Source organism: Neopelma chrysocephalum, unplaced genomic scaffold, assembly GCF_003984885.1.
Source record: "Neopelma chrysocephalum unplaced genomic scaffold, ASM398488v2 Primary Assembly neopelma1_226, whole genome shotgun sequence".
NCBI classification, from domain to species: domain Eukaryota; kingdom Metazoa; phylum Chordata; class Aves; order Passeriformes; family Pipridae; genus Neopelma; species Neopelma chrysocephalum.
The window spans coordinates 964,359-977,130 of record NW_020897888.1 but is presented as its reverse complement, the minus strand read 5'-3'; the positions used below and the strand labels follow the sequence as shown (position 1 = coordinate 977,130).

The 12,772-nt window shown below is 50.1% G+C and overlaps 1 protein-coding gene across 11 annotated transcripts in view; it reads left to right on the top strand.

The window, feature by feature from the left end:
* Positions 1–12,772, top strand: part of ZNF618 (zinc finger protein 618) — a 167,249-nt gene that overhangs the window by 144,766 nt on the left and 9,711 nt on the right. For all 11 annotated transcript variants that reach the window (XM_027703336.1, XM_027703332.1, XM_027703330.1 and 8 more), the window contains 2 exons: positions 6,525–6,602; positions 11,776–11,877. In XM_027703336.1, the coding sequence (XP_027559137.1) occupies positions 6,525–6,602; positions 11,776–11,877 (180 nt within the window). The remainder of the gene's footprint in view (positions 1–6,524; positions 6,603–11,775; positions 11,878–12,772) is intronic.

The window sequence follows — 12,772 nt, the reverse complement described above, 5'->3', positions numbered from 1 at the left end:
GCAGAGCCAATTCCCTTTGGCCTGGGAGCACGGATGAGGAACAGGAACCCAGTGGGGATCAGGCAGGAGGGGAAGGAGAGCAGGTCTGGCATGGGCAGGCATAGATGGTCTCTGCTGGAGATTCTGCCCTGTGTTCTTGATGTTTTCAGCAGGTGGAGCTTCTTCCTTTGCCTTCCATTGTGTTTACTTCCTGCTTGATTTGCATTGGGATTTTAGGGGTGATACCGTTTGCACCAACCTGGTAATCCAGGCCAGTCCTGAGTGCTGCCCCCTGAGCATGGTCACAGTGAGAGAGGATGTGTGTTCTTCTTCCACTCACAAACCTGACAGAGAGCGGAGAGCTTTATTCAGAACAGGAGAGTTCATGTGGGAAGAGAAATCCAGTGGGTGCCAACACGTTTGATGAGGGTGGTGCATTCAGGACTCCCCTTTTTAGAGCTCCAGAGCACCCTGTTACCCAACACCTCTTACTGAGCTGGCTGGAAGTGACAGAAGTTCTGCTTTCAAGAAACTTCCACTGATTTTTGGGTGTGATGGCATTTTTAGGAGCCTGCTGCTGGTTCTACTGTCTTGTCTCATGGGTTTGTGTTGAAGGGCTGGGAAGATGCAGTTACAGTGTTAGTGGAGCTAAAGCCTGTGCAAATGTTGGGTGGGAACGCTGAGAATTTTCTCTCACAGTCCTTCTGCATTTGTTTTTCATCAAGTTGTGGACAGAAGTGTTGAAATGTGGGTCTTTTCTGTTGAGGAGAGAGCTGCCTGGGGCTCTCCCTGAGCTGCTGCCCGTTGCTGAGCTGCTGCTGGGTGTCACTGGGTGTCACTCCAAGCACCTCAGGGCACTTTTTCTTCAAACTTTCTGTTAAAGCTCTCAACTTGTGTTCTCTCCTGGCCTCAGACCAGGCTCTGCTATTTTCCCTGGCTTAGATGTGGCAGTGAGAGTTAACATGGGAATTAGAGTGATTTATTTAACCTAAGCACAAGTGCTAGTTTCCCTCTGCCTTGGCTCACACAGCTGCTGCCTTGCTCTGGGGCCTTGCTCGCTGCGTGTACGTAAAGCACTAATAAAAGTGTCTAATAACAGCCCTGGGGAAAGAGGTTTTAAATTGTGCAACCAAATGTGAGCATCGGTTCTGGCTCAGGAGACTGAAGAGGTTTCAGCAGCTGCTGGTGCTTTAGATTTCTGTGGAGGTGTTTTCAGAGAGGACCTGGGCAGCCAGTAAGGGTGACATGGTGGCGTGTCTTGTCAGAGCAGAGAGGGACCTGCCTTGCAGAGGAGGTGGTTTTTTGGGAAGGATGCTTTGGAGGAGAAGCTTTGTGCTCAACAGCCAACACCCAGCCAAATGCCACTTTTGGGGGAGGAATCTCTGTGGTGCTTGACAGGAGACCGGATGCCATTGTTTGGGGCTGCTGCAATGCTGGAGTTCAGGCAGCTTGCCAGGGGCTGTTCCAGGTGCCCCGGGACGGGGGGTTGCAGTTCCAAAGGCACTGCTTGATCACAGCAGATTTTCTTTGCTGTCCACTCACAATCCTTCTGTATTGTGGGAAAAGTCAGGAATAAGAGTCAGACTTCTCTGAAATCAGCTGCCTGTAACTGCCATGTCCTTTCTGCTCAGACAGGGCATGTTCAGAGTGGTTTCCTCCTCTCAGATTTTCTAATATTTTGCTGCAGAAGCAGACAACATGTTTGGACAACGCTCTCAGGCACATGAAGGGACTGTTGGAGTGTCCTGTGCAGGCCAGGAGTTGGACTGGATGGTCCTTGTGGGTCCCTTCCAGCTCAGGATTTTCTGTGATTCTGTGGTTCTACAGGAGCTGTTCAGTCAGGGCCCAGGCTCAGCACGGTGCAGTCCTCAAGTTCCTGGAGAGAGGAGCAGTGCTTGAGAGACAACCAGGCAGGGAAGGAACAGGGAGCACAGGGACAGCACAGGAACAGAGAGCACAAGGACAGGGGACACAGGGACAGCAGAGCTTGAGAAAAACCTGCTGGGTCTGTGCCATGGGCTGGGTGCAAGGGACAGGCAGCGAGGAAGGAGGGATCGGAGGAGGAAGAAGGGAGTGGAGGAGGAAGGAGATGGGAGAAGATGGTGGGTGGAGATAGTGGGGGAGCTGTGCTATACTCAGTGTTGTACCCTATGCCACATGGAAGGCCTGACCTTGCAACGTTTGCCATTTTGTACAGATTTTGCTGCCAAATTTAAGCTGCAGGGTTTGCAGAAGGCTTCTGAATATGCAGCAACAACACAGAGCCAGAGGGACAGCAGGGCCAATGGGGCACCCTCAGGGAGTCCAGATGTCTATGATTTCTCTTCCTTTTCTGACATTTTGGACTGTGAGGGGAGTGCTCTGGAGGCACCTCCATGAGCTCTCTGCCTGTCACCTCTCAACCAGCAGTGGTTACTTGGGGTGAGCTGTGGAAACCAGGAGAGGAAGGGAAAGCTTCTCCTGCAGGCTGGTAAATTTGTCCCCTGCTCCCTTGAGATCCAAGTGTGAAGGAAGGTCGTATGAGGGCAGCAGCCCTGCTAGGAATGGTGGGGTTTGGGGATGCTGTAGCCCCCGTCCTACACCAGCCCAGGAGGGCTCAGGGGACTGTGGTGACAGGTGGGAACTGGAGTCCCAACCCACAGCCTGAGCCAGAGCAGGAGCCCAGCTGGCACCAGCAGCTGTTCAGCATCTGCACACAGAGGAAGCTTGGAGAAAGCAGAGCTCCCTCCTCCCCAGCCCAAGGGAACGGGGCTGGAAGGGTCACAGCACCTGGCACTGCTCAGAGGCCTGTGGGCCTAAGGGAGAGCTGAGAGCCTGGCTGAGCACATGGAGCAGAGGGCTGGGTTTTCTCATCAAAAGGATGTACTGCTGCTCCTGCCACAGCTCCTACCCCCTAAGATGTGGAACAGCAAGAGGAATTGGTTACTGAGGCACTGAGGGGCTTGGGAAGGTGAGGGAGAAGGTTTCAGCAGTGTGAGACAGGCTGGCTGGGCAGTCCTGCTGCAGGCTGGAAGCCTCTGAGCCGTGTCATGAGCTGCCTCTGCTTTGCTCATCCATAAGAGCTGCCTTGGCCACCCAAAACTGTTGGGGCTGGGGGGAGCACAGAGGGGCCTCAGCTTTCCTTGTACCTCCACCAGCAAAGCTGAGAAGAACAGAGAGGTTTCTGGTTGAAGCACTCGTGGGAAGACCTGTGAGCACCTTGATGAGCTCAGCCCACCTGGAGGAGAACAGATCCCTCTGGATGTGGAAACCAGCCTGGGCAAGAGAGAGGGGAGCTGAAATTCTTTTGGGGAAGGGAGGGCAAAGGTCCTGCAGTGCTGTGGGGGGGACTGTGCTCCTGGAAGGAGAACAGGCACAAGTCTGGCTCACAGGGTATGCAGAATAGTTCTGACAACTTTTCTATTTTACCTTTAAGTTACAAGAGAACTCAGAGGGAGGGGGTTTTACTCACTGTGTTACCAGTCCAGGTGAACAGTTTTTTTCCAGTGGTAACTTTTCCCTGGTTTTGGATACAGGTTGCCTCTTCCTTGTCTCCACCTTCCAGATCCCTCTTCCTCTTCTAGACTGACACATTCCACCCTACTTCCAAGCAGCCTGACTGCTCCCAGCTCTGTGCTGCGGAGCCTGAGGGGCTGAGAAGCTCAGAAGTATGAGGGTTGAGGAAGCTCTGGAAAGTAAAGTGAGTTCATTCAGTCATTCCCACAGGGATTCTGCACATCCTCCCAAGCATCCCTTCCTTTGTTCCCGGGAGAGACTTTGGAATTGTCATGTGAATTTAAATTTTATCCTTAGTTTTAACTTAACTCATTTTCATTTATGGCAAACTGTAGACTTGTGTGACTCTTTGTCTCAGAAGTATTTAGAAAATGTTTTGGCATTTTCAGAATGTGAAATCAGTCTTTTTAAGTAGATGGTAATTTTGTTTCCAAAGTTGGACATTTCTAGAGTAGAACAGAAGGGGCAGCTTTTGAAAATGGGATGAAAATCAACACAATTTTTCTGAGAAGAGTCACAAATGAGAGGCCTGTCAGAGTTAGTGCACTGAGCACACAGGGAGGAGCTTGAGATGAAGAACTGTGGAGATCTTGGTGGTCATGGCATGATGGGTAGAGATGGGAGAACCCAGGAAAGACTGGTCTGGGGTGAAGGGGAGTCAGTCAAGGGGAGAGATGGAAAGGCAGCACAGGTTTATGGTGATAAAATAGCTGAGAATACAACAGGAGGAAGGTAAAGCAGCTCAGTGAGACAATCAGCTGAGAAGGAAATGTGAGTGAAAGAGGGCAAAATGAATGTGGGAAATGTGCTGGTTGGAGAGTCCTGGCTGGGTGAAAGGGATTTGCTTCCCAGTGAGGCTCCCTGTGACTGAGCTGAGGAGGAGCTGTTCTGGTGGCTACTGGAAACCTGCTCCCAGGTGAGCTGTGGAGTTTGTGTGGGAGCAGAGAAGGGCCTTGAGAGTGCAGCAGTGAGGAGTGGGCTCCCTCAGCACAGCTTTGTGTGGCCCAGGTCACTATGGGCAGGGATGGCAGCAGGGAATGCACATCCCTGCTGATGTTCAGGGGGCACACAGAGCTGGCAGTGTCCAGGGAAATGTGGGGTGACATGTCCAGCTGTCAGCATTCCTGAAGCACCTCAGAGGTACAGCAGGGTCTGTTCTTCCTGCTTGGTGTAGGGACAGGGGCTCCAGCAGAGCAGAGAGAGGGGGTCACTGAACCACCCCTGTTGCAGCACCACAGCCCTTCTGACCTGTCATCAGCAGGCCTTTGGAAGTGTGACTGCTTTCATTACATTAATGAAGTGTTAATTTTGACACTTGAAGGGGAGTCAAGTTTGATACATTTCCATCTGAGCAAACTGTGCTCTGTGAGCAGCAAAGAGGTGGGTCTGTAACACAGGTCATCTGACACTGAAATAGGTATGGAAGAGGGATGATTTGCACGTGCCTGGGGTCTTTTTCTGGCTGATAATTACAAAATAAGTCTAAACAATTAGATTACATTGTATCTCTTATGACATTTAACCACAGCTATTTCACTGCTGATCATTTCAGCAGAAATGACCAGTCCCTGTTAATTCCCAAGGCCTGAAATCCCCAAGTGCCACTCAGCTGTCCAAGTCTTCCCTTTTTTTCACAAACACAGTTACTTAAGTACCACACTTCCAAACTTCCTTGCTACAGCAAAACCCAGGAGTAGCATCACAAGCAAACACAGTGAGTTAAAGCATTGAGCACATCTCCAGACGGAGCTGGCTCTGTTGTTTAAGAGGCTGTAGGTTCTTTGGGAAAGGTTTAACCTCACAGCATGTAAGTACAGACTGTTCGTGGTCTCTTGGGTGTTTTTCCTCACAGATTCCCACAATCATCAGGTAAATTCTGGAGTTTACTGCCTGACACAGACCACAGACTTCTTTCAGAGTACAACCAAGGCAGGCTTGTGCTCTCCTGGGTTTTGGGTCTTCCTCCCTGGATGCTGGTGCTTTTGCTTATTCACTGATGCAGAATATGTTTTTCTCTTTGAACTTAGATCTAGATTTCTGGAATATTGTAGCAACAGACCTTGCTCTGTGTGTATGCCAGGTATTTGTATGCAAAGTTGTTTATATGCCATTCTACTGCTCCAAAACAAAATGCCACAGTGAAAGAGGTGGCAGTGCTGGTGTAGCTGCAGGGAAAGAGGCAAACTGTAATGTTACCATATCTCAGCACTGTAGTTCGAGATCACATCTGTCAAATAATGCACTCAACTAATACTGTTTAAACAGGCAACTGCAAACATTTGCTATTAGGTTAATTCAGTGGAAAAAATGCACTTTCAACACACTGGCCAGAACAGAGCTAAACGTATCTTTCAGCTCACAAGGGAGCTCTGCACCCAGCTCTTTCCTGACTCCAGCTCATCCATATTCCTCTGGCACATGGCTCTCCTGCTCTGCTCTCAGTCTTCCAGCACAGCCCTGATTTCTGTGCTTCCTGACCCCACCTCTGCTTCCCCCAGTGACCTGCTGCCACCCAGCCCCGTGGACTCAGCAGGCCCTGTCTCACTGCACTTGTTGCCAGCCACAAACCCAGCTGAGTTCCCCCGTGGCACTGCTGCACGCCCCAGCTTCGGAGCTACAGGATTGTTCACAACCCAGTGCTCCTTGTCTTACTCAGGAAAGGCAGCAGAGACTGGAATTTGACAGAACTGGATGTAAAATGAACTCACCAAGCTTTGCTCACAGGCGTAGAAAGAACAGGGACGTGCTAAAAGCAGCCTGAGGGAGTGGCAGTGTGCAGCCTCCCAGATCTGTGTGCAGATCCACAGGGATCCCCCCACATACCCCGGCAGGTGCTTCCCTCCAGTGTCAGTGTTGTCCCTCTGCCATCCCGGGCCTTCTCCTGGCAGTGCAGTGGAGCAGGAGGAAGCAGCCCCGGCCCCAGCCCAGGCAGTGACGTGCCCGAGGTGTCCCCAAGGTCCGGCCCCGCTGCTGTACGGCCTGCAGTGTGCACGTGTGCTGCTTCCCTGCATACTCTGTGTAATTCTTCTGAACTGATTTCTCCCAAACAGAGCCTTACACCTGTGGAGCTTGTGGAATCCAGTTCCAGTTTTATAACAATCTCCTGGAGCACATGCAGTCCCACGCAGGTAAGCCGGGCACTTGGACTCGCTGCAGGCGGAGAGTTCAATTCTGCGCTGCTGCCTGTGCTGACCCCCGTGTGTGTCCACAGGGCTCTCTGTGCTCCCCCTTCCCAAAGCCCCAGTCATTTCACCTGCAGCAAACGTGGACCCTCAAAGGCTACAGCACATAGGCTCAGGGTACATCCTAAATGTTGCTCCTTTCCATAGGAAGAGAAGGATCATGCCCTGCAAGCACAGAGCACATCACGCCACTCATACCCTTTATCCAAAGGTGTCTAGAGAATCCTCAATGCATAAGATCCTGCAGCAGGTTAAATCCCTCCTCCTCCCAAAGGGATAGTTCTCATGGAAGCAAACAAACCAAAAATGCTTGCAGGGCAGCAGAGTCTTTGTCCACACAAGTCCAGTCCTGTGCTTGTGTCTCCTGGAGTTCTGCAAAGGACTGAAATTCTCAGAAGAAGAATTTGCATTTCAGCAGTTGTGTTCATTTCCCTCACAGCTTCCTACAAAAGAAAATTCTGAGAAATCATTCCAGTATTTTGTTTCTAAGTCACTGTTTTTGTTTTCTGTCTTGATACATAGGAGATTATTGTAAAATTTCAAAGCCAGAGCTCTTTCAAAGACAGCATTCAGCACATTAAAAAATGCAGAAACAGGAGATTTTTTTATATTGGCAGATTTTTTTCTTTTCTTTTTTTTTTTCTCTTCAGTAAAAATTCAGGGAAACTAACACAGGTTTAAAAACAATTAAATGCCCTTTGACAGACCTGTGGTCTCCAACAAACAGCTGCTCTGTTGAGATGCAGATTTGATGCAGGCCCTGAGGAGAGTGGCAAGGGGGGACAAGTGGTTTGAGAAAAAGAGTGTTTTCCAATCTGTAACAATAATTCTAATGGAAGTTCTTCCTTGTTCTGTGGTTTAGCTTGAGTCCTAATTTTAATAGTGTTCCTAGAGTTCTTCATCCATGAGGTTCCTCTATCCAATTCAGTTCCTGTTGGCAAATGGTAATGCAGGCTTTGGGTGTGTTCAGCAGCTGATTTATTTATCATCTATATAATGTTACAAAGAGACTTTTGGAGTGATTTGTTTGGAGAAGGCGTGAGTTTTGGTTTCTGTGAGAGCACGAGCTGGTTCATGTGCAGTGATGGGACTCTGTGTTACCCCGAGGAGCACTGGAGCTCCACTCAGGGCTGCCTCACCCTGTGGTGTTGGGGTCTGTCCTTGCTAGTTCTCCATGGCAGTTTCTGCTGCCTCTACACTGTGTCCTGACCATCCTGTTCCTTGCTCTGGACTCTGGCACTGAAATGCAGCATTTTGAGTTTCAGCTCTTGGTGGCACTGAGTAGAGGAACTGCAGAGGAGAGACCAAGCTGAGGAGTCCAGTGGGAGAATGGCAGCTCACAGGCAGGGTGTGAGCTGTTGGAAATCTTAATCCAGTGCTGCTGGCAGCTTCCTCCTTCTCTCTTCTTTACAAGTGACCCATGGGGAGGGCTCTAGGGAAGGTGCTGAGGCCCTGGCACAGGGTGCCCAGAGAAGCTGTGGCTGCCCCATCCCTGGAAGTGTCCAAGGCCAGGTTGGAGGGGGCTTGGAGCAACCTGGGCTAGTGGAAGGTGTCCCTGCCCATGGCAGGGGGTGGAATAGAATGATCTCTAAGGTCCCTTCCTACCTAAACCAATCTGTGGTTCTGTGATTGTTCACCTGGGTTGCTTTGGACACAGAACAGGGCTGGAGGGATCAGGTGTGTCTGTGGTCTGACTCCCGTACAGTTGTATCCTGCAGAGCTGTATGAATGGGTAAATCCCTTCTCCCCAGCTCAAGATTACTCTTGTTAAACTATTTTCTCATCTCTCCCTACTCTGTTTCCAAGTCCCTGTCTTCTGCTTGGCTGCTCCTTCCCGAGTGTCTCACCAGTACAGTGACAGTGAGCCTGTCCCTGTCTTCTTCGAGTGACTGTCCCCTTTGAGAGGCTGTCCCATGTGAAAGCCACTGTCCCCTCCTGTGGCACCTCTGTGTGTGGTGCTTGGCAGCCCTGTGCTCACACCTCTTCCTCTGGAGGGGGCAGCCTGGGCCATGGGTGTGGGATGTGCTGCTGTGGGATGAGGGCAAAGCAAAGTGGAGAGACGTGAAAACTACACCCAGTGTTGATGGGTGTCCGGCTCTGGGTGCTGCACATGAGCAGAGCACAGTGGGGACCACACAGAGCTTGAGTTACTCTGGCAGAGATTTGTTGCCTTCTGCTCTGACAGGAGGTTGGAACCAGGTGGGGGTCGGTGTCTTCCCCCAGGTAACTTGAGGATATGGTTTAGTGTAGTGGTGACCATGGTGGTGGTCCTGGGCTGATGTTTGGATTTGATGACCATAATGGCCTTTTCCAACCTAAACAATTCTATGATTCTGTGATTCCATTATTTCCATATCCAAGAGCAGGTTGGCCCAACATCTCTGAAGTCTGGGAGTGCAGGGACCTTGCAGGGGTCAGCAGAACTGGTGGCTCAGGATCCGTGGGCTGGGGACACTGACATAGGGGCAGTTTAGCCTGGTCCATATGCCTGGCCCAAGGAATATTTCATTATGGGGATGCAGGGATACAAGAAACCTGTATGGGTCAAATATTCCCTCAGTTAATGTGTTCAGCAGCCCAGTTTGGCTTGTCGTGTGTGATGCAAAGGGCTGATCTCTTCCAACTGACTGTGCTGCCTCCCCTGAACCCCTCACGAGGGACTGAGGCCAGGGAACGTGCTGCTGGCCTGCAGGAGAAAACCAGGGACATGGAGTCATTCTGAGGGCTGAGTGTGGAGGCTGGAAGGTAATAAGGAGAGATTATAGCTCCATAAAGCAACTACACAGTGAGGAGAAGCAATTAGAATGTAAATTGGGTGCTGAAAGGCAGAAATAGAACAGCAGAACACCAGGCAGAGGAATTTGTTCTGTAATTACACTGTACAATATACAGCTTTGACTCCCTTTAGAGTACTTTGTTCAGGTCGAGTGCTGCCATATAATGCCCTTCCAACAATCTAGACCTGAAAAAATAAAAGGACGACTAGGCTGAACCTGGATTAAAGGATTGGAGGCATGAAGAGAAATTAAAGAACCATGATCTGTGTAGTTCACAGACTGCCTGATAAGGAAGATGAGACTGAAATGCGTAAATCTCATTAATGCCATACTGAATGCCAGCAGATATTTGTATATAATAAATCCCCTATTGTTAGGAAATAGATAAAAGAGTTATGGTGAGGAAATACAGAGGGTTTCTACCCCTACCTATCCTCACCAAGACAAGGAAGGCCTGAACCATGAAGTTACCTACCAAAGTTAGCAGACAATGTCCAGCATTTTCCTTTTCCCACCCACAGATGCTTGGATTTGAGGACACTGGTGACATTAGCTCAAGAGCAATTAGTCTGGGCAGATGCTGGGGGAAAGGTGGTGTGTCAGACTGGTCACTGGAGCGCCTCCTGCTCTTCATATCTCTTCCACACCTGCAAACACCAACTTGTGGCTGCAGCCTGAGCATGGCAGTGCTCCCCAGGTACCCACCATGGCCAGGGAATTCCCTGGGCACACACAGACCTCGAGGCAGTCCCAGAGTCAGCCCTGGTCCTGTCATGTCCTGGATTGCTCTTAGGTATTGATCCAGCCTGTGCCAGTGCAGTGCCCAGACCCACTGGTGGCTGTGCAGCCTGTGGCTGTTGATGTGCAGGTCTGTGAATGTCAGAGCTGCTCAGAGGAGAGGACTTGCCTGTAAGGAGGAGCTCCATTGCATCACTGCTGGTCTCCCTTCTCTCCCAGGTCGGTGGCACACATGGAGAAGAGCAGCTTTGCCCTCTCTTGAGTGTCCTGATGGACAGAGCAGCCTGGCTGCAGGGCTGTGTGTGCTCCAGGCCCTGCTCGAGCTCATACTCTGCTGTTGGAGCACGGGGCAGAGTCACTGCACTGAGTGCTGGTGTGTCCAGACCAGCCTGGACCCCCACAGTAATCAGTGCAGAAGTCAGTGACTGCAGTGAGTTCACACCAATGACCTCACAGTACAAGAGGCTCTAGTTCTGTCTGGGGGAATGAGAGGCTCTTGTGAGTCTTGTTTGCACCACTGAGTGTAAAAGGCCACTTTGAAGAGAGGTGTGTCTGACAGATGTCCAAAATTAGGTGAGACAAGTCCAGCTGTGGTGAGAAAAGGACCTGTTCTGTTTTCTTGGTGTTTAATTCCATCCTTCTGTTCAGCCTGGTCATCAGTCTCTCCATCTTTCTGCTACTTCTTCCACCTTATTTCTTTGTGCACATCAGTGTTGCTTCACAGCCTATTTCAGATCATCATTTCATATTGAAGCATACTAAGAACTAGAAAATTTCCTCTAGAGGGTGGGGAGAAGTTCTGGGGGCACAGGAAAGGAAAAAACATGGATATAATAGAGAATTTACTGATCTTGCCTGCATTTCCTTGAAAGATCCCATCAGATTGACAGCTAAAGCATTTGGCCTGGTTCCATACACAGAAATGGGAACACAAGCACGAAGACTCCAGGGGCAGTTGGTATCTTTACAGCCGTGGGTGGGATGATCTTTGGTCACACTCCAGACTCTTGGTTATTTGACTTTGTGTTTGCAGTCTGAGGAGATTGGCCCACTCTCTTCAGGGGAGGAAACCAGATATAAAGATTGTAATGAGATCCTTAGATCCAGAGGAGTTGAGCACAGCTTGAAAAACCGAGTGCTTCACAGGAGAGAAAAGGGCAGCTGCCTGCAGTGCAGGAAGAGGCAATAAGGGAAAAGAAGGATCAATGTCTGTTTTACCTCCTGTCATTTCGGAAGCAAGAAAATTAAACAAGTCAGGCTGCACAGGGAACTTCCATTCCTCTTGGGATGCAGCTTCAGCTCATCAGAAGACATTTCTCGGGGTGTGCTGATGGCATCAGTGTCCCTGATGCACTGAAAAAGCCATTGCAGCTACATCTGGGGAGGTAGCAGGCTGTGAGTCCAAAGACAGTTTCAAGGTTTCTGAGGGTGCTGTACCAGCTCACTAAAAACTGCCTAAGAACTCCAGAGAGTGTAGTAGTTTGTTGTCACCTTAGTTAAGGGGACCCTAAGGAACTGCTGAGCACATGGATAGTTTCCTGTTCTTTGTGCTTTAAGCATTATCATCGTGTGCTTCTAACCCTTGCCTGTCTCTTGCCCCACAGCTGACAATGAGAACAACATTGCCTCCAGCCAGCCCAGATCACCTCTCCCTGTGGTTGAAGAGAAGTGGAAACCACAGCTCCAAAGAAATAATGCCAACAACAGTACGTAGCACCTTCACTCCTCATCCTGGGCTTACCTGACCCGTTACAACAGTGCCTCAGAGGGTGCAGCAGTGATGGGCACTGCACGAGGCCCTAGTCCTCACTGAACTGCACTTGATTTCATCCATAATTCATGTCCTGCCTGGCAGAGCAGAGCACCCCTTCCTGTTACAGGAGCACTTGTGTGCACAAAGAACCCTGAGAGGTGGTTGGGAAGCTTTGTGAGGAAGATGCATTTGGGAACCCCTGGAAGAAATTAACTTCTGATCCAAGGTCAGACTTCCCAGCCTGGAGTTAAAAAACTAATCCAGTCATCCTGGCATGACATAGGCATAACATGTCACTCCCTGTGCTGGCAGACAGCTGCTCTCTGGCTTTGTCCCCAGCTCCTCCCATGGCCTTGTGCTTCACGATGGGAAAAGGGAAAATACAGCCCAGGGAAATCAGTTCCAAAGCACTTGAGCTGAGCAGCCAGGGGGAAAGAGGGTTACAAAACTGTGGTGCTCTTTTTGTTCTGGTATGGCCAAAAATGACATTAATATTGTCTGAAATCAGGGTTGATGGAGATCAGGGAAGAAATGGAAACTTGGGCTTCAGCACTGTTTGAGATGGTGGAAAATGTTGGATGCTTCACTGGAGCAACTGCTCCTAAAATAACAGTCTCAAAGAAGAGAACTAACTCACAACAATGGAAAGATGTTCTCCTGTGGAGCCAGGAGAGCTGGGGGTGTTCACCTAGAGAAGAGGAGGCTCCAGGGAGACCTGAGAGCCCCTTCCAGTGCCTAAAGGGGCTCCAAGAGAGCTGGAGAGGGACTTGGGACAAGGAATGGAGGGACAGGATAAAGGGGAGTGTCTTCCCACTGCCAGAGGGCAGGGTGAGATGGGATGTTGGGGA